Genomic DNA, 22,422 nt, shown 5'->3' with positions numbered 1-22,422 from the left:
GAACTTCAAGGTCAGTGGTTCAAGCTCACCAGCTGCTCCTTGGAAATCCTATACAGGGTCGCTATGGGTTGGAACCGAGTTGACAGCACTTAACAACAACAACAACAACACAGTGTATATGTGTGGGAGAAAGACGAGGCTTTCTGTTCCCATAAAGATCTGCCACCTTGGAAACTCCATATAGGGTTGCTATGAGTTGGAATCAACTCCATGGCACATAACCACCAACTCCACCAGTATGTATGTGTGGTACTGGATTACTAGTAAAATGATTTATTTAACTCTGAATCACAAGAAAGCTGTTTGAAAGTTACAACACTAGAAACAAAATATGCTGATTCTTACAAAAGGCAATTACCTCTTCCAGCCACAGTTGACGGATTTGCTGTAGACCATTTGGAAGAAAATGGACGACTGCAAAGCAAATGGAGGGGAAAAAAATGTTTTTAGCAAGATTTAATATACCACCTACCTTTTTGCTAATGATGACATACTACTAAATGAGTGTTTTCTGAAGAAAATGAAAGGTAAAATGAGAAGTTTCATGAGTACTTCTAAATTTAACTCACACGAGGAATCATTTTAGAATACTTGTTCTCATACATGTTGCTGTAGATCAGTGGCTGTGAAGCAAAAATGAAATAGCTAGCAGTGAATAAAGGCTGTTAAGTTCTATAGAGCAAGGAACAGGGCTACTTCTGTTCATGCTGATCCTCAGCACTTATCAGTGTCCACCATACAGGATTCATTAATAGCACTCTCAGCCACTCGCACTTGGCAGTATTTCACTTATAAGGAGAGGTAGAATTAATATTAGTACATAGGAAACTTTTCAGAATCACAGTCTCTCTCACGTGAACCATAATGCTAAATGCAATTTACACAGTTATCATGTAGGTAATCTGCTATCTACAGCAGAGTTATGTATGTTATTGCCTGGGACAAAGAAAAAAAGACTAATAGCCCCCCCCCACACACACCTCCCCATGACAATATTTATGATTAGAAAACAATAAATTATAAATCTCAAAGAAACCAACATCTTTCTTACATTTTTTATTTATCTTTAATTACAATAATAAACTGCAATCCAGCTAGATAATACATTTAAATAGGTATGCAATGGGATCTGCAAAGTACATCTACACATTTTAATGGAGTGGGGCAGGGAAACAAAACTCCCAAACCGATTTATGTCAGAAAAATATTATTTAAGTTATATTATCAAATAGTGATTTGGTAGTTGGTTATTAAACCTAATACTATATTATTTTCACAACCATCCACTAAAATTATTACCCTCTTAAACTGAGGGTAGACCACTTTATGGTTAACAAAATTGAAAGTTAACCCATCCAAAGGGTAATGTGGAAGACAGGCTTGATTATCTGCTTTCATTAAGCTTATTGCCAAGAAAACCCCATAGAGTAATTAGTCCAATTCTGTAGTACGTGGGGTTGCCATGAGATGGAATTCACTCAACTATAACGAACAACAATGTGTTTAAAGATGCTCTACTAAACTAAACTAATGTATTGTATATAGATTCTTGCTAACAAAATACGGTCCATGGACAAACTACTGACATCACCTGTTGTAGTTTATTGAGGTTATAGAGCTGCTTCTGACACACAGTGACTCAGTATAGGATTTCCAAGAAGTGACTGGTGGGTTTGAACCACCAACTGAGCAATTAGTAGTGCAGTGCTTATCCTACTGCACCATACCAGGAACTTGTAAAAAGTGAAAAACATCAGGCGTCATCCCAACCTAATGAATGAGAATTTGTGTTTTACTGAAATCTTCAGGTGATTTATGAGCGCTTTAAAGCTTGAGAATACTAAAATTAAAAATCAAGAGTAAAAAGAATAGACAGCTCACATGAAGTGAGATTATTATTACATATTGAAACAAAAGTTAGTTGTTGTTAAGTGCCATCAAGTTGTTTCCAACTCATAGCGACCCTGTTTAGGGTTGACAAGGAGCACCTGGTGAATTTGAACCACCGACCTTGTGGTTCAAATTGACCTTGTGGTCCAGTGCATTATCCCACAGCGCCACACCAGGATTTATCTAAATTTCTAAAATATAAGTTCTTCCATTAACTTATTTAAAACAGAAGTTTAGATAAGTCATTTTTAAATCAGATTTTATCTGCTTTTATTAACAAAATGTATGCCACTGAGTTTAAGTAGAGATGCTCTTCCAAAACCAGTGTCACAAATCACAGATCTTCCTAAGAGCCACCAACTGACCTACCTTCGTGGAAATGCTTTGTTTACAATCATTTTGAAACTCTAAAATCACAATCCAGTGGATCTACAATGAATATAACACTACCTAAAGACCCCAAGAGAAAAGCCAGAGACAACTGGCTTCACAATTTTTTCTTTCCTGAGTGGGAAAACAATAAAAACAGTACAAAATTTGTGAGAATCTTCTTTCACATAAGATCCTTCACAGATGCAACCATTATTACCATCTTTTGTCTTGAATACCCTCTTCCAGACAGTCCATGGTATCATGAGGCAGCTTCAGAAGTTCTTAGATAACTTCCATCACCTTTTAATACCTTTTTCATAACTTTTTGAAGACCTTTATTTGTATCATTGTATGACTGTATGCATTCCTTTATTTACATATATATATTTTTATATTAAGTCACACAACAAATTTATCTCTCCTATGGGTCGAAACCGACTCGACGGCACTTAACAACAACAACAACAACATAACAATCATAACATTGTTTTTCCTGCCTGTATCACATTGAAAATAGTTACATTCTGATGGAACTTTTTAAACTTTCTAGTGTTTTCTGTTACAAAATCATGAAAATGAATATTCTTTACAGTGTAGTTAAGACTAGGCTAAGTTTGTTTTTGCATAAACTCTATAACCAGGCATGAGCATCTTTATTTCTTTATATAAATTTCAATAAAAATTTTCAAACATATATAAAAGCAAAAGATGGTCTAATGACACCCAGTACCCATCCACCTATGGTGACTATGTGCCATGGAGTTGGGCCTGACTCAGAGCGACCCCGTATAGGGTTTCCGAGGCTGTAAATCTTTACAGGAGCAGAAAGTCTCATTTTTTTCCCCCACAGAAATACTGGTACTTTCAAACTGCTGACCATGAAATTAGCAGCCTAAATTGTAACCACTATGCTACCAGAGCTCCTTACATCCGCCTATAGCATTCACTTTATTGCCAATCTTGTTTCAACGACCTCACCCCCTTTGTTGCCTGTCTAGTCCTACTACCATCCTTAATGTTATTGTTGTTAGGTGCCATCGAGTTGGTACCGACTCATAGTGACCTTATGCACAGCAGAACGAAATATTGCCCGATCTTGCGCCAACCTTACCGTTGTTGCCATGCTTGAGTCCACAGATGCTAGCACTTGACCAATCCATCTCACTGGGGGTCCTCCTCTTTTTCTCTGACACTCCACCTTATCAAACATGGTATCCTTCTCCAGCGACTGACAATATGTCTGAAGTATGAGAGTCAAAGTTTGGCCATCCTGGCCTCCAAGGAGCACTCTGGCTGCACTTCTTTCAAAACGGATCTACTGGTTCTTTTGGTGGCCCATGTCACTTTCAATATCCTCCTCCAACTCAAAAGCATCAATTCTTCTATAGTCTTCCTTATTCACTGTCCAGCTTTCACATGCATATGAGGTTACTGAATATACCATGGCTTGGGTCAGGCGCATCTTAGTCCTCAAGCTGACATCTTTGCTCTTCAACACTTTAGGAAGGTCTTGTGCAGCAGATTTTCTGTCTTGAATGCTGCTTCCATGAGTGTTGATAGTTGATCCAAGAAGAATAAAGTCCTTGACAACTTCAATCTTTTCTCCATTCATAAGAATGTTGTTTATTGGTCCAGCGGTGAGCATTTTTGTTTTCTTTACATTGAAATGCAATCCATACAGAAGGCTGTGGTCTTTGATCTTCATCAGTAAATATTTTAAGTCCTCTTCACTTTCTAGCAAGGAAGGTTGTATCATCCGCATATTACATGCTGTTAATGAGTCTTCCTCCAATCCTGATGCCCCGAGTTTCTTTGTATAATCCAGCTTCTCGTATTATTTGCTCAGCATAAGGTTGAATAAGTATGGTGAAAGAATACAACCATGTTGCACACCTTTCTTAATTTTAAACCATTCCGTGTTCCCACATTCTGTTTGAACAACTACCTCTTGGTCCATGTACAGATTCCTCATGAGCACAATTAAGTGTTCCGGAATACTCATAGTTCGCAATGTTGTCCATAGCTTGTCATAATGCACACAATCAAAAGCCTTTGTGTCGTCAATAAAGGATAGGTAAACATCTTTCTGATATTCTCTGCTTTCAGCCAAGATCCACTGGACATCAGCAATGACATCCCTTATTCCACTGCCTGTTCTAAATCCAGCTTAAACCTATGGAAGTTCTCTGTCAGTGTATGCTTAGAGCTGTTTCTGTATTACCTTTAGTAAAACTTTACTCATATGGGATATCAGAGAGATTGATGATTTCTGCATTCCATTGGGTCACCTCTCTTTGGACTGAGCACAAATACGGATCTCTTCCAATCAGGTGGCCAGAAAGTGGTCTTCCTCATTTCTTGGCAGAGATGAGTGAGTGCCTCCTGTGCCACCTCACTTTCTTGAAAGATTTCAATTTTTATTCCATCAATTCCTGGTGCCTTGTTCTTTGCCAATTCCTTCAATGCACCTTGGACTTCCTCCTTCAGGATCATTGGTTCTTGATCATATGCTACCTCTTGAAATGGTTGAACATGAACCATTTCCTTTTGGTACAGTGACTCTGTGTATTCCTTCCATCTTCTCTTGAATGCATCATTCAATAATTTTCCCAGAGAATCTTTCAATAACAAAAGTCGAGGCTTGAATTTTTTCTTCAGTTCCCTAAGCTTGAGAAATGCTGAGCATGTTCTTCCTTGTTGGATTTCTGATTCCAGATCTTTACATATTTTGTTGTAATATCTGCTTTTATCTTCTCAAGGTGATCTTTTGAAATTTTCTGTTCAGCTCTTGGACCTCTCCTCATTTCTTCCATTTGCTTTAACATCTCTATGCTGGAGAGCAAGTTTAGTGTCTCTTCTGACATCCATTTTGACCTTTTCCTTCTTTCTTGTCTTCTTAATGACTTTTTGCTCTCTTCATGTATGGTGTTCTTGATGTCATCCCACAACTCTTTTCGTCTTCGGTCTTTAGTGTTTAATGTATCAAATCTGTTCTTCAGATGATCTCTAAATTCATATGGGCTGTATTCAAAGTCATATTTTGGCTCTCGTGGACTTGTTTTCATTTTCTTCAACTTCAGTTTGAATTTTCACATGAGTAATTGATGGTCTGTTCCACAGTCTGCCCCTGCCCTTGTTTTCACTTATGATATGGAGCTTTTCCATCGTCTCTTTCCACAGATGCACTCAATTTGATTTATATATATTCCATCTGGTGAGGTCCATGTGTATAGTTGTCTCTTATACTGTCTAAAAGAAGGTATTTGAAATGAACATATCATTGATTTTGCAGAATTCTATCATGCGTTCTCTAGCATCATTTCTATCACCAAAGCCTTATTTTCCAACTACTGATCCTTTCTCTTTGCTCCCAACCTTTTCATTCCAATCACCAGTAATGATCAATACATCTTGATTGGATGTTTGATCAATTTCAGATTGAAGAAGTTGGTAGAATTCTTCTATTTCATCCTCACTGGCTTTAGTGGTTGGTGTGTTAAATTCGAGAAATAGTGGTAATAACAGGGTTTCCCTGTAGGCACATGGATATTATCCTATAACAAAGAGCGTTATACCTCATGACTGATCTCGATATGTTTTTTTTGACAATGAGTGCAACACCATTCCTTTTCATTTGTTATTCCTGGCATAATAAACTATGTGGTTGTTAGATTCAAAATGGTCAACACTAGTCCATTTCAGACCACCAATGCTTAAGATATCGAAGTTTATGCATTCCATTTAGTTTTTTACAATTTCTAATTTTCTATATTCATACTTCATATATTCCATTGATTTTCAATGGATGTTTACAGTTGTTTCTCTTCATTTTGAGTTGTGCCCCATCAGCAAACGAAGATTCTGTGGGCTTTTCTCCCACCAGCTTTACTCCATTTGCATCATCATGGTCAATTCTACTTTGAGGAGGCAGCTATTCCCCAGTCACATTTTGAATGTCTTCCAACCTGAGGGGCTCATTTTCTGGCATTATACCTGACAGTGTTTCTCTGCTATTCATAAGGTTTTCCTTGACTAAATATTTAGAAGTAGTTCGTCACTCCTTCTTCCTAGTCTGTCTTAGTCTGGAAGCTCATCTGAAACCTGTTCAACATGGGTAACCCTGCTGGTATTTAAAATACAAGTGGCATAGCTTTCAGAATTACAGCAACTCACATGCCATCACAGTATGACAAACTGACAGACTAGTGGTGGCTCATCCTCTATGGCAAGTGTTATATATACACACACAAACACACGTATGCATGCACAGAGACACACATTTTGCCATTCTCTCTACCACCTCCTGTCCTATTTTGACACAAACTCTAGACATATTTCCATTTCATATATACTTAAGCTCATATCTCAAAAACATACAAACACTAAAAAACAACAACAAATAAAACATAAAACTGGAATACGAAAATAATTCGTGCATATCATTAACTACGCAGAATTCAAATATCTCAATTGCTCCAACAATTTTTTACAGTTATTAGCTCAAAAGAGGCACACCCATTAAATGCCTCTTAAATCTCTACTAAATTGTAAGTTCTACTTTACTCCCAAAGGAGCTGTGGTAGTGTAGTGGTTGCGAGTCAGGCTGCTAAGCTCACAGTCATCAGTTCGAAACTACCAGCAGTTACATGGAAGAAAGATGAGGCGCTTTCCGCTTCTGTAAAGATTTACAGCCTCAGAAACCCTATGCAGGATCACGAAGAGTTGGAATAGACTCCACAGCACACCACCATCACTACCACCACCACCTTTACCCCCAATCTCCCAATTTATGAGTTGAAGGAACTTAGTTGATTATCCTATAGAATTTCCAACATTGTGGATTTTGCCAGTTGAATTCCCATACTGTCATATAACATTTTCCTCTGTTCCATGTATTTCTTATAAACTGGTATATCTAAAATATTTACATGATTCAGGCATGATTTGGCAAGACTACTTTGAACACACAATAGATTTATGTGTATATATATGTGTTGTTGTTGTTGTTAAGTGCCAATTCAATGATTCTTACTCACAGAGATCCTGTATGGAGTTTCTGAGGAGCAGCTGGTGGGTTTGAACCACTGACCATGTGGGTCACAGTATAATGCTTATCCTACAGCATTGGTAGCGTAGTGGTTACGAATCGGGCTGCGAACTGCAAGGTCAGCAGTTCGAAACTACCAGCTGCTCTGCGGGAGAAAGATGAGGCGATCTGCTCCCATAAAGATTTACAGCCTCAGAAACCCTGTTCAGGGTCGCTATGGGTCAGAACCGACTCGACGGCACATAACAACAACAGCACCACATCAGAAGTCTATATACATATACATATATATGTGTGTGTATGAACGTATGTATATGTACATATATAGATTTGTTGTTGTTAAGTGGTACCAAGTCAGTTCTGACTCATAGCAACCCTTTAAAGGGTTTCCAAGGAGCTGCTGGTGGGGTTTAACAGCCTAACCAGTAAACCTCATAGTCTGCAAATCCAGTGCTGATCCTACTGCACTATGTCAGAAGTCCATATATACGTGTATGAGTTTTAGAATAATGGTACTTGCGAGACAAAGTGCCTCGTTAAATTCTTCATGAGGTAGTTGCTCACTCACTTCATCCTCATCCCAACCCTTATATCAGGGAGCTGCCAAGACAACCAGCTATTTCTGAGCGGTTCAAACTTCCAAAGAGAAGGAAATTGCTGAGAAGTAAAGTGACATTCTGTAAACTATTTTTCCCTGGGGAAATCTGCAGATACTCAGCCCAAGGCAAGAAACCATGAAGATGCACAGAAGGTCACTGCTAAGAAGTAAAGAAGCTGTGAGAGCTTTTGACAATGTCACTGGCCTAGGGAGATGATAAACAGGGATGGGGCAGCCAGAGTAGTGAAGATTTGAGGTAGCCACTGTCATGAGTTATACAGAAGTGAGTCTGATATTAGGTAATTTTGCACCCCTTGAGGAGTTTGTTGAATTCTTAAACTGTGTAAGGAATGAGGAAAGAAAGCAATAGGGATTTCACTAGTCATACAGAGCTGAGTAAAAACTCTGATGTGGATTTCTAAACTTCCAGTACAATGCCACAGAAACAAGCTACTTATGATACGTGCTATTTTTAGTATACTTAAAAAGTATATAAATACTTCTCAATTTTTTCACAGACACTTATTGAGATGCAGTTACACTAGCATTTAATAGATCAAAGAAATTAAGAGCACTTGAATCAACATTTTTATGGCTTTAGGTGAAAGCAAGCAGATATTTAACTATTCAACTTGAATTATTATGGTAATTCCACGTGTGTTGTAATAGAGCTTCACCATCCATAGAGCTTTTAAGGCTGTGACCTCTTCGTGGAAGCAGACTGCTAGACCTCTCGTCTGGTTGGGTTTGAGCTAACAATCTTTTGGCTAAGAGTCATGTGCTCACCCTTACCATGAGTTAGACTACATTTGGGAAGTGGAGGAAAAGAAGAAATCAGTAAAGATTATAAATGTGAACCTTACTTGAGACTTTCCTGTGAGCTAGAAGATGATCTGTCTGACTGAGGAAGAGATGCCACACTGCCAGAACTCTTTAAGTAAGTTTGAAGACTCTTCTGATAAGATGGCTCAAGGGAATTATACAATGTCTCAGCTTCACCAGGAAAGTGGTTTCTGAGACCCATAAATGTTCTGTAAAACAAATAAAATAAGGAAAAGGACATGATGTAATAAACTTCATGATTACACATAAACAGCAAAATTTGTACAATGAAGAATAAAGATAAACCCATTGGGTTTTAATACATCAACTCTATGTGATGTGGATGAATTTAACAAATTTCAGTGGAAATGCAGCACATCTCAGTGCAAAACTTGAGTGTGCTGTTTACAGCTGATATGGCCTTGAGTAAACTGTAAAATCTCCACACCTCATCTGCCATTTGCTGAAGCAACACCAACTCTGCAGAATCATTTATTTTTTTTCAGAATCATTATAAGGATTAGAAAATAACATATATCAAGTATTTCACAGAATGCTAGGTACACATGTTTAATGCGTGAGTTATTTTTATTTAAAATGAAAGTGAACAGATTATGATGGAAGAGAAATACTGATGATGACACAAATGACCATTTAGATGTATAGTGCAGATTTAGTAACTAAAAACAGATCTTAATTTTATTAATGAGCAAATGAGAAGAATCCTTGGGATGCTTCTGATATTTGCATTTTCCCAGTATAATTCCTTTCAGAGAAAAGATCGAGGAATGTTTAAAATGTCATAGAAATATATTATAAACTTACTTTCTTGCCTCCACTCTGGCCTCAGCATCAGCATCATGAATTCCTTTCTTAATTGTTTCAACTAAAACAGCTGCATGTCTATAAAACAAATATATCATCAGATTCAGGTGTACAGGGGTATATAATACTGACTGTAAATGGGGGATTGGGGACGTTGGGGTTTAAAACATTCAAGGAAAAGTAACATGTTTTCATTCCATTTTTCCACAAACTTTTTGAAGTCCCCTCATGTTAATATCAATCACAAAGGTACAAAGGAAATAAAAAGATTAGTTAGCACATTATAATAAATGTAAGACAGCAGGATTGTTCTAAGAAACCATCTCATATATTTCATTCATGCACAGTTTCTTTCTAGTAAGTCTTCACTACAAACCTGAAGACAATTATTTTTATAAAGAATCCAAATAATATATGAAAATATAATTCTGAAATTTTACATTTTTAATTGAAAATGAAACAAAACCAAAATCATCTATGTGGGTCCTTAGTAACCCACCAACTTTAGAAAAAAAAATTTATTAGGACAGGGGTGGGGAACCTTTTTCTGCCAAAATTTATAGCATTACTCATGGTCCATACAAAATTATCAACTTAACAAAAAACAATAGCCTGCTGTATTTGGTCAATTAACTCACCCCTAATGAGATGGCTGAAATTGCGGTTGCCTTGGTAAGGCCAGATCAAATGATTTCACAGGCCTTATTACTATGGCCCGTGGGCCAGACATTCCCCAACCCTGTGCTAGGAGTATAATTAGTTATAATATGATCAAATTGAATAGCAGCAACCATCAAAGAATTTTTTAAAGCCTTGGAATCATATCATGTCTACATTAAACAACAAATTCTGTTTTTTTAAAAAAGGCTGTGATACGATAATACATAATTAAAGTATTTCATCAAAAGTGGGAAATCAGCAATATAGTCAGTAAAAACAAAGGTACTTCCAAACCTCAAACTTGAAACTAATGAGAAACACAGCTGTGTGATGCCAGTGACTAGCTGCAACCCACTTTTCCTGCCATGTTCATCACAGTTACATTAAACACTGTCCAGTACACACTTGACCAACGACACCTGACATCTGGTGATGAGAAAGTAGCCAAAACGTTTCTCATCCCTTTCCTCTGAAAGGATGCCTCTTCCTTCTGCATTAAAACCATTCATCAGTTGGCTACCGGTACCTCAGGTAACCTACCAGACTACATATACATTTAAAAATTTTTGCCCAATACACATGCGCTATCTTATATATCCTATTTTACTTAAAACAGCCATATCCCCTGCTGACAAAGGGAGAAAAACGTATACTGTTCATAGCTGCAATAATTAAAAGGAGTATAACACTTGAGTTTTAAAGAAAGAACAATCCAAACAACCTTTAAAGCAAAATTAGAATTACTGCAAAACCAATGCCATCAACTTCTAAAGGAGTCATAATGGGAGGGCACAGAGGGAATAGGGAAGAACAATCCATGCATACCTTTCCAATGAATGCGTCTGCCACTCTTGTAACAACAAATCTAAAAATTCAAATGAACGTCTGAAAAACAGAAGTTATAATTAAATGTTATATTCAGAACAGTATTAACACCTTCTATAAAATTGCACGTTGTCTTAAAATGAACATTTTTTTTTCCTATTTTGACTGTTGAATACCTGCTACCTTACTTACTCCAACTATGTTGTTGTTGTTTTTGTTGCCAACTATACTTATGTGAAATTGTTCAAAAGACCTTAAGAGCTGCTAAGAATTTTAACTTAAAAATGTTTGTCAACTATAAGATATATTTCACTTATTTTAAAATATTTATGAAGCAGCCACTATGCACTAGATATTGAACATATACAACAGTAATCAAGAAAGACATGCCAACCAGACCTTGCATTCTACATTTCCCATATTTCCATGTACATACATAAATGGTTTTAAAGTATGAGGGTGAGTCAAAAATTATCCAAACACCGGTTATATTAAAATGCCTGTCCACATCTGCGGCTGATGACAACATCGAGCTTGCATTTGAAATGATTCTGTCAAACAGAGAGTGACAGTGGATTGTATGGCAAATCACTTGCAAATCAGCTGTGGCTCTGCCTATGAAATAACCTATGACAGACTTAGGTTTTGAAGGGTTTGTCCAAAATGGGTACCAAAACAACTCGCAGAAGAGCATAAACACAAGCGTTTATACATTTGTGAACAAAGTCTGAACGAATACTCGAAGGAAGGTAAAAGTTTCTTTAAAAAAAATTGTTACTGTTGATGAGACATTGATTCATCACTATGAGGCTGAGAGTAAACAGCAGAGTGTGAACTGGAAACATCCTTAATCGCACACCAGGAAAAAGTTCAAACGTCAGCCATCAGTTGGAAAACTGCTGCTTACAGTCTTCTAGGATTCTCAAGGGCCAGTACTGGAACACAATCAACAGTACTTGTTACAGTGAGATGCTCACTGAAGAAATGAAGCCTAAACTTCGAATTAAATGCAGAGGACTGCTATCCAAGGTCAGTGTGATCTTGCATGACAATGCATGCCCTCACACCTTTGTCCACAATGTTGACACTCTGCAAAAACTTTGTTCTGAGGTGTTAAATCATCCTCCCTATAGTCCTGATCTTGCCCCATCAGACTTCCACCTATTTGGTCCCCTGAAAGAAGCCTTTTGAGGACACACATTCACCTCTGATGAAGAAAACAGTGGTGCATTTGTGGCTCAAAGCTCAATTTAAAATATTTTTTAATATGGAAATATGAAAGCTTGTTGCTAGATAAAGTGTATTGAAAGGGAAGGAGATTATGCAAAAAAAAAAATGATACGTGTTTTCAAAAAGTTAATTAAAATAAATTTGACAGCAAATGTGTATAATTTTTGACTCATCCTTGTAAATATTTGTACATTTTTTCCTAAGCCCTCTAGTTCTCAACTTTCTCAACTGTCTTATTCTTGAGCTCCTCTTTTTTTCTAGTATCTGATGACAAAGCTCTGTTCTGTTTTTTCCCACATTAACACTTTTCCTTCATCTACCCTTAAACATGTGTTCACTTTGTTGGCAATGATCTCAGCCTACTTCTCTTTTGTAGTCTTAAAGTGAGGAACAACATCCATAACCCTACCTCTATTAGCTATGCTTAAAAAAAATTTTTTTTAAAAAAAAGATTGTGCTTTCGGTGAAAGTTTAGTTTCCCATTCAACAAATTTTATACATTTTGTTTTTGTGACAGTCGCTGTAGTCCCCTCAATGTAAAAGCACGCTTTCCCAATTCCTCCCTACATTCTCCACTTTTTCATCACCCATCTTTTCCAACCCTCCTTGCCTTTTGCCCTTTTGGTCTTTTACAAGGGGCTTCAAAACGTTCATGGAAAAATACAATGAAAAGATAATGGAAATTCTTCTTCCATTTTTGAAGCCCCTTGTATGGTTGATTGTTTTAAGGAGCATGTTCCTCACAGGTTTTATAGGCCTATCTATTTTTTGGCTAAGTAGCTCTGGTCAGCAATTTGAAATTACTAGCGGTTTTGTGGGAGAAAGCTTTACAACCTCGGAAACCCTATATAGGGTTGCTATGAGTCAAAACCAACTCCATGGCACATAACCACCTTCAGCACTATGGTATGGCAGGAAGGTGATCTTAGGAGTCAGTTCAATTCCAGGTTTGAAGGGTACCTAAGGTCACGTTCTTGGGGTTCTACCACTCTCTATGTGACCAGTAAGTTTGGCCTTCTACACGATTTCAAATTTTGTTCCACATTTTTCTTCCACTCCGTGCATAACCTTCTATTATGATTCCATTAGAAATGCTTTTCACATCTAAAGTTCCACATCAAGGATTGAATCTTAACTTAGCTATTAAGTCAATGTTCAATTAGCTCATGTATATTTTCATATAGGTATAGAATGTTGACTCAAAATATACACAAAAGAACTGATTATATTCAATTCTCATTATTCATGGTATGTGCTACAATATGTCATGAAAACTGAGTGAGCACATAATGCAAAAGCTTTTAGAAGAAAAACAGAGCTGAGTTCCGGAGAAACTCTGGTCAAAACATTTTTATCAATCAACCAGTTTTATGTGTGTTTGTTTAGACACCTTATTCAATATATACTGCTGATTCATTAACACTAAACTCAGCAGAACTAACATTTATACCTGAAGAAAGCTTATTTAAAACATTTATCTTCAGCATAATGTACATCACATCCTTCTTGTGCTTAAATATACTAGACAGCATTTCAACACTATATAAAGAGCCTTCAAAAAGTTCACAGAAAATGAAATGTAATATTTTTAATATTAAAATCAATAAAAATGCAAAATATGTGCTTCTAAGTAGGGTGCCAAAAAGATACTTGTTTGCAGTAAGAACAGTGAAATACGAAGCAGAGTTTTGCCTTGTTCTATCTTGGCTGGGCAATTAAAAATTTTTACCCCTTTATCTATGTCTACAAGAGGCTCTGGTAGCGTAGTGGTTACGCATCAGGCTGCTATCCTCAGGGTCGGCAGTTCGAAACTATTAGCTGTTCCATGGGAGAAAGATGAGGCTTTCTGCTCCCGTAAAGATTTAACAGCCTTGGAAACCATGTACAGGGTCGCTATGAGTCAGAACCAACTCCACAGAACATAACAACAACATGCATGTCTACACATAATGGCAAAAGAATATTGTGAGAGTACTGATTTGGGAGGAGGGGAATTAATTTTAGCAAACAGATGAATTCACAAACAAATAAGAAATGACTGTTAATTATACATTAAAATCTACTCTTTTAGCCCAATATTATACAGATTATCAAGGAGATGTAGAGGATAAGTTAACTTGTCCAGAGTCATGTTACTAGTAGACGAATGGAGCTGGAAACTGAAGCACTTGATACCACCTCCTTCATCCACATCCAGTTGTTGAGTCTGAAGTATCTACTAACTTGATCTCCTTCAATCATCATCAATACAGTTCTAGTTCAAACTCTGTCTCTCTGTTTTACATGAGTTAAAACAATTCTTTACTTAATTGAACTAATGTCTCCCACTGATCTTTTATAGCTGGAATTAAACTTAAGTTGGTTGTTACCTTCTCACCAAAAACCTACCACTGTCAAAGACTTCCAGGGACTACACACAATGTCAAAATTCCTCTTTAAGGCATTCAAAGCCCTCCATATCCTGACAAACCCACTGCCATCGAGCTGATTGTAACTAACAGCAAACCTATAGGAAGAGTAGAACCTCTCCTTAGGGTTTCTGAACTTCAGTTCATTATGGAAGTAGAGTGCCTGGTGGGTGCAAACAGCCAACACTGAGGTTAGCGAGCAGCCCAACCCACAATGACAGTAGGGCTCCATCCTTAAAAGTCATAATGATGTCTAATTAAGCTTCCTTCTATTAAGCAAATAATTTAAATAAACTTACTTACCAAATAAAAAAGAGAAAGAGATCCTTGTTAAAAATTTTAAACGTCAATTACATAAATTTGTTCACACTATCTCTATCATCAATGGCAATGGTGTAGAAGCTACAAATTAAAGAAATCAGAAAGCCAGCACGCACATATGAGGGCAGCAGTAATTGTTTACTTTGTTCCAAGCACTATGGTACATTTTTGTAATGTATATTTCCTTTAACTCTTACAATTTTAAGGGATCAACATCACTGGCGCTTTTAACACATATAGACAATACGGTTCATGTTGTTGTTAAGTGCTGTCAAGTTGGTTCTGTCTCACAGCGACCTTGTATAGGGTTTCCAAGGAGCGGCTGGTGAGTGTGAACCACCAACCTTGCAGTTCAATCCGACCTTGTGGTCTAGTGCTTGTCCTAAGGAGCTACACCAGGACTCCGAATAAGGTTCATTGTTGCTGTTGTTGTAAAGTGCCGTCGAATTGGTTCTGTATAGGGTTTCTAGGAGTGACTGGTGAGCTTGAACCACTGACCTTGTGGTTCAAGCCAACTTTGCAGTCTAGCGTATTAACCCACAGTGCCACATTCATGGTGGTGGTGGTGCTGGTGGTGATGTGCCATGGAGTCGGTTTGTGCCACATGCATAATAATTAAATAATTATCAAGATAGGTCAGTGAGTTGTAAGACTCTAGCTTAGACCCAGATTCCATGTTCACTGAAACCCAAAGCAATCCAGTGTGCTGAATAACCCAGAGTTTAATGTGATAAAACTAAACTGGGTGGTCATTATAATCGCTTCATGTATTTCCCCTTACGTAAGAAGGTAACAAATTTATTTTGGCTTATAAAAAGCAAGAAATTAGTAACAAGAATTCGGACTAAGAATTTAAGACAATGAAAGACAAAAGACATAATTTAAAAAAAGAATTCCCACTGCTAAAACTTACCTCCTCACAGGAACTGATTTTGATGTGCAATTGCTTGTTATTAAAGGTATGAGTCTGGGTACATGGGTATGCTGAAAAAGATATGTTAGAAAAGGATGAAAAGTACTGTGAACTTCCAAGTTCCACATTCTATTTGCTTCACCTCTAACGTATCTGTGTTAGAACCGGATATTAAGAACATAAAATTAGATTCTAAAAGAAATTAAGGGCAGTCTCCAGGAGTTTTGCCAAACTGAAGTAACTGAGTAATGAAATACAGCTTCAAAAGGACATATGTGGTTGCTATGTTGCCAAAAATTTACTCTTACAAAATCACAGAAACCTCCCATCTAGGTTTATTTACTTCTGAAGAGAATGTTCCCATCTCTCTAACCCTTCCTCAAAGAAAACTGAGCTTTTCAATTTACACCAGTTTGGATACCCTCGAGGGTCTCAAGTCATCTTCCTTTGAGTTTTGGGAACAAAAAGAAGTTTGAGCAGGTAAGCTCAGGGTTATAGAATGGATGCAATAAGGCTTCCCAGTGAAATTCTTCTAGAACAGCTCTTGCTACCCTTTCGAAGAATGAGATGGTGTTTGTCATGATGGAAAATATTCTCCAATGCAGCTTTTGTGGGCTTTTCTCACCAACTCAGTAATAAATTTTCTTCCCAATAAGCCCCCGTGATTGTCCTCTATGTGTCAGGATTACCCCTTTGTAATCCAAAAATCAGCCTCCATAACCTTGTGAGCTGACCTCTTTACCTTGAATTTAATTAGCCTAACAGATCTCCTGGAGTCCTGGTGTGACACTGTGGGTTAATGCGCCAGACTGCAAAGCCGTTTGAACTGCAAAGTCGGTGGTTCAAGCTCACCAGCTGCTCCTCAGAAACCCTATACAGGGTTTGCTATGGGTCAGAATCAACTTGCCAGCACTTAACAACAACAATAACAACAGATCTCCTAAGAAGTCATTGTTTTGATTGAACCTTTTTTCGAAGGCTAAAGGAGAATTGGTGATGTTGTGGATTAGGTGCTGGTTGGCCTGTTAACTGCAAGGTTGGTGGCGCAAACTTACCAACCATTCTAGGGCAGGAAAATGAAGCTGTAAAACCCATAAAGATTTACATTTTCAGAAAACCCTATATAGGATCACTATGAGTCAGATGGCAGTGGGTTTAGCAAACAAGACTAAGAAAAGTGTAATGCTGAAAGACTTGATTTCAGCCATCCACAGATTCAGAGAGACGCGTTTAAGGATGTTTTGTTTGGAATAAACCCGTGAATGCACGAACTGGCACCTTAGTAGTAATAATTTTTTACTTACCTGTGTATATATGTATTTTCTTTGTATAGCAAATAAATACATTTATATAGAAGTTTGGAAAAGTATACACTAAATGGCTAACAGGGATTAGTTGTAGAAAGTAGATTTTTTTTTTTTTTAAATCTGTTCTTTTAGGCATCCTAAGGATAAAGATGATGAGATTAACAAATTCCCTTTCATCTTTTATTATTACTTGTAATACTTGTGATTTTATACACACATGTACATGCACATACATATACACATATTATGTATGTAAGTATGTTTACTTTAAAATTTTCTATATTACTTAAATGTTCCATATTGACGGGACATTGCTTTAATTACAAAAAAAGTAATTCAACAGCTATTTTCTTTAGTGATTAAAAAAAGAAAGGTCACCAGTGACCTATTTACACCCCCACAAGTTCTGGTGTGGTGCTATAGGACAAGCACTAGACTTGCTAACTGCAACACTGGCAGTTCAAACCCACCCACTGCTCCTTGGAAACCCTTTACAGGGTTGCTATGAGTTGAACTGACTTGATAGCACTTAATAACAACAAATCATCCAGTTGCTTCTGACTCACAGAGACCACACAGGACTGAGAAGGGTTGTCCAATAGGGTTTTCTAGGCTGTAAATCTGTACAGAAGCCCACTGCCTCATCTTTCTCTCACAGCATCTGGTGAGTTTACACTGCCAACCTGTTGGTTATCAGCTAGGTGCCTTAACCATGCTACCACCAGGGAACCTAATGACTTATTAATTCCATTTAAAAAGGAGTAAAAGAAAGAAAAAAACCTACCCGGATGATGAATCTTATTGCTGCACATCCAGAAGTCGCCATGACTTTTGCACTATTGGGGACGAGATTAAAAAGTGTAGGTACAATGGCTTCAGCGCCATGATCAAACTTATTTCCCAAAACTGTTGAAAGATGGCTACAAAAGAAATAAAAGATAATTTTTATTTAATATTAAAATATAAATGTTGCCTTTGTGGTTTAGGAATTCATTTAGGAATTCTTACTTTAATCAGTTCTAATTAATTCTAATGACAGAAATGGCACGAGCTGATCCTCCAAAACCCTATACAGGGTTGCTATGAGCTGGCATTGACTTGACAGAGCTTACTAACATAGTGACAGAAAAGCAAAAGACAAAAGGAAGTACAAATATCTATATTTTATCTTTTTTCCATCTTTTAAACTGGTGGTTCCAAAGCTGAAACCAAACACAGTGAGCTATAGCTTTCACATACAACAGACTAGTATTCAGTTAAACTCATGGGATCTCTATGGCTCATTTTCTGAGTATTTTTCAACAGACTCTGCCCTGCACATTCTAGTGTGCGGCCTTCCAAAATTCAACTCTCTTTCCACAATTCAGTAAGACTACTGGGCTCTGCTTGGGATCCTTTTTCCTTCACCAAGGTCCAGAAACTGTTCAACTAATTAGTTTCTTTCAAAAATCACAGTCCTAGCTATCTGTTGTCCAATATCTATAGACAGATTTTGTCCAGTTTTCTGGTGAAAGAGCTAGTTACTGTGTAACAGCAAAAGCAAAAGTCTCATCATGGTATACTTTTAAAAGTTAGATTTTATGGATTTTGTTTTATTTTGGCAAGCTACAGATAATTAAATATTTTGGTATGTAATCCTGCACATAAATCAACCTTGCTAAAATCCTTATTTATAACAAATTGTCTTTAGATTCTCTTGTGATTTTCCATATAGATAATAAAGGCAGTTTTACACCTTCCCACACAACTCTCCCAGGTTTTGTTGGTGGCAGTTTGCTTGTTTTGTCTGTTGTTCTGGCTAGAACAGCTAATACAAGGGGCAAAATGTTCTAGGAAAGGTTAGATTAAAATTTTTCTTCAAATGTGTTGAAGTCCCCTATTACAATTCTGATGAAAAACATTGATATGGAAAACTTTTGTCTTGTTTGCTATCTTTTAAAATTTATGCTCATATAACCACAATATTTAGTTTGGGAGTGGAGATTAAAGTGTATTGCTATCCTGGTAGAGTGGAAGAATACAAAGATATAGAATATTATTAGATGTTGACAAGTTAAAGATACATAGAACAATGCCAGGAAAACTGCTAGAAGAATGAAAAAATAGTGCTTAGCACCCAAATAGTACAGAGAAAATTAAATACATTCAGTTTTCAGAGCCATTCATTTTCTTCTTATACTTGTGGAGTTATGAACAGAAATCCACCAGTAGGTTTTTAAAACAATAGGCACATTTTAAAGTTGGCAATAAGAACTCTGAGGAAAGATGACTAATACCGTTGTTGAAAGTATTTTGGCAGAATCTACAAAACAAAATTGCATCTACTCTTAATCAAATAACCCCACATTCTAAATAAATTTCAGTATGACAAAAATGATATTTGATCATATGTATGCTTTTTAGGGTTACCCTGCTATTACTTTGCATAGTGACCACTTTACATGTTATTGTTATGTGCCGTGGAGTCGGTTCTGACTCATAGCAACCCTGTACGGGTTTTCCAAGGCTGTAAATCTTTCCGGGAGCAGAAAGCCTCATCTTTCTCCTACAGAACAGCTGGTAGTTTCGAACTGATGACCCTGAGGTTAGCAGCCTGATTCATAACCACTGTGCTACCAGAGCTTCTACCTCACTTTACATAGTTAGGACTTAATACCCTCAGAAAAACATACGTATCACACACAAAAATATACTTACGCTACAGTAATGCAAGCTTCTCTAACCACCTGGGATCTGAGATCCTTAGCTGACAGTTTAAGTGCACCATCCAATAAGCGCAAATGCTGGAAAAAGCAATCATATTGTGCAGCTCCAGCAACAAGCAATGATCGAATTTTCTTAAGCTGAAACAAAGAGAATTTTTATTATTGACATAAAAAGTGGCAGTGCAAAAAAAGGGTAGGAGGAGAAAACTAAACAAAATAAAAAACTTAAAAGAACCACATAAAAATTTTTATATAATTATATTCAGACATTTTAATAGCTTTAAATGTACCTTATAAATAAATAATACAAACCAAAAAAGAAGAAAAGCAAAGTCCTGGGAAAGAACAGTAGAGGTTTATATACAGTACAGATGTTATATGCATAACAGATACATACAGTGTATACGTAGATAGGTAAATTTTAAAGTTTTAAGGGAGTCATTTTTATTGTGGTAATATACATAGAACCTAAATTTATCATGTTGACCATTCTGAAATGTGCATTTCAGTGGCATTAAGTTTACTCACAACTATCGTGAAATTCTCATCAGTATTCAGTAAGGTAAACTATTTTTAGAAGTGTCAAATTTGTAAACTATATTTACTCATAAGCAAAAGTATAAAATCAAAGACCAACAAGTAAGCCATTATCATGAAGCATGAATAGACTTAATTTGTGAAGCAAATGGGTCTTTCTTCCTCTGTAAATACACTTAGCATTAGTTTCGAGTACAGGATTGACAAATAATTCCTACATAGACACCAGAGATACATAATAAAATTACATTAGTCAAAAGAGAAACACACAGGCACACACACACCTGTTATCACACACAGAAGCTAAAAGTTTGCTAATAAAAATCATTATGCATAATTTCACATGAAAATCTGAAGTTTCCTAAATTTTAAATTTCAGATGGTTTAAAGATGTAAATGTAAAAAAAAGTATGATATAAACATTATTGGAAAATCAGAAAGGATATTTATATTGCTTTGGTGCATTTAAGAAAGGAGCCCTAGTGTCACAAATGATTAATCAAAAAGATCAGCAGCTTGAACTGACTAGTCTACTTGAGTAAAGATTACAGCACTGGAAACCCTATAGGACAATTCTACTGTGTCCTATAGGATCACTATGAATCAGAATTAACTTGACTTTGGTTCTGGTTTTTATGAGAGAGGGGAAACCACCATTAACAAGACAGAAATTACATAGAAGGTATGTAAACAAGATTAATTTAAAATAAAAAGCACAATCTGCCAAGGAAAAATTACCAGTGATAGATACGATACAAAAAAATGACAATGAAATAGAAAACAAATTATTAAATTGGGCAAAAAAGTATATATGAAAATGTGATCTTTATAAACAAAAATTACAACAAAGATATCTCATTTTCTCCCATCAGACTGGCAACAATTAAAGACCTAATAGTATCCACCACCACTTCTCTGTCAGTCTGTCACACTCTTCCTTACAAGTGCCTGTGATTATGGAAGCTCTATGTACAGGTTTCAGATGAGTTTCCACATGAAGAAAGACTAGGAAGAAGAAGAGATAGACTCCTTCCGAATATTTAGTCAATGAAAACCTTATGAATAGCAGAGTAACACTGTTAGCACCAGAATATTGAAACATGATGAAAAACACCAGAGTATTGTTAAATATAGTACCAAAAGATGAGCCCGTCTGGTTAGAAGGCACTCAAAATCAGATTGGGGAAGAGCTGCCTCCTCAAAGTAGAGCTGAACATGATGATATGAACACAGTACAGCATTCAGGACCTTCATATGCTGATAGGGCATAACTCAAAATGAAGAGAAAACAGCTTTAAACATCTATTACTAATCAGAACATGCAAAGTATAAAGTATGGATATAGAAATATAGATTAAAAATGAAATGGAATGCATAAACATTGATATCTTAGACAGTAGTAAGCTGAAAAGGACTGGTATTGGCAAGTTTGAATCTGACAATCACATGTTTTACTATACCAAGAATGACAAATCGAAGAGAAACCTGCATCACATTCATCATCACAAAAAACATACCAAGATCTGTTTTGAAGCACAATGCTGTCTATAATAGGATAATATCCACACATCTACAAGGAACACTAATTAAGAATCACTATTATTCAAATTTATGCACCAACCACTAAAGCCAGTGATGATGAAATTGTAGAATTCTATCAATTTCTTCAATCTGAAATTGATCAAATAAGCAATCAAGATTAGCGATAATTACTGGTGATTGGAATGCAAAGTTTGAAAACAAAGAGGAAGTATCAGTACAACCATGGTGACAGAAATGATGCTGGAGTTGGCATGATAGAACACTGCAAGACCAACGACTACTTCATTGCAAAGACAGTTTTTAAACAACATAAAAGACGGTGAAACACATGGACCTTACTAGATGGAATACAGAGAAATCAACTTGACTACAACTGTGAAAGGAGATGGTGGAAAAGCTCATCATGAGGAAAAATAAGGC

At 36.6% G+C, this 22,422-nt stretch overlaps 1 protein-coding gene across 1 annotated transcript in view; it reads right to left on the bottom strand.

Moving 5' to 3' along the window:
• The window catches only part of CLASP2 (cytoplasmic linker associated protein 2), a 251,562-nt gene that overhangs the window by 114,414 nt on the left and 114,726 nt on the right, over window positions 1–22,422 (bottom strand). The window contains exons 11-17 of the mRNA XM_006876589.1: window positions 19,916–20,061; window positions 18,003–18,138; window positions 15,912–15,982; window positions 11,040–11,099; window positions 9,555–9,632; window positions 8,771–8,938; window positions 359–414 (exon numbers count right to left, since the gene is read on the bottom strand). Of these exons, the coding sequence (XP_006876651.1) occupies window positions 359–414; window positions 8,771–8,938; window positions 9,555–9,632; window positions 11,040–11,099; window positions 15,912–15,982; window positions 18,003–18,138; window positions 19,916–20,061 (715 nt within the window). The remainder of the gene's footprint in view (window positions 1–358; window positions 415–8,770; window positions 8,939–9,554; window positions 9,633–11,039; window positions 11,100–15,911; window positions 15,983–18,002; window positions 18,139–19,915; window positions 20,062–22,422) is intronic.

This window comes from Chrysochloris asiatica, unplaced genomic scaffold (assembly GCF_000296735.1).
Source record: "Chrysochloris asiatica unplaced genomic scaffold, ChrAsi1.0 scaffold00393, whole genome shotgun sequence".
Lineage (NCBI taxonomy): Eukaryota > Metazoa > Chordata > Mammalia > Afrosoricida > Chrysochloridae > Chrysochloris > Chrysochloris asiatica.
The sequence above is the reverse complement of the archived record's forward strand: the minus strand, read 5'-3'. Positions and strand labels throughout refer to the sequence as shown.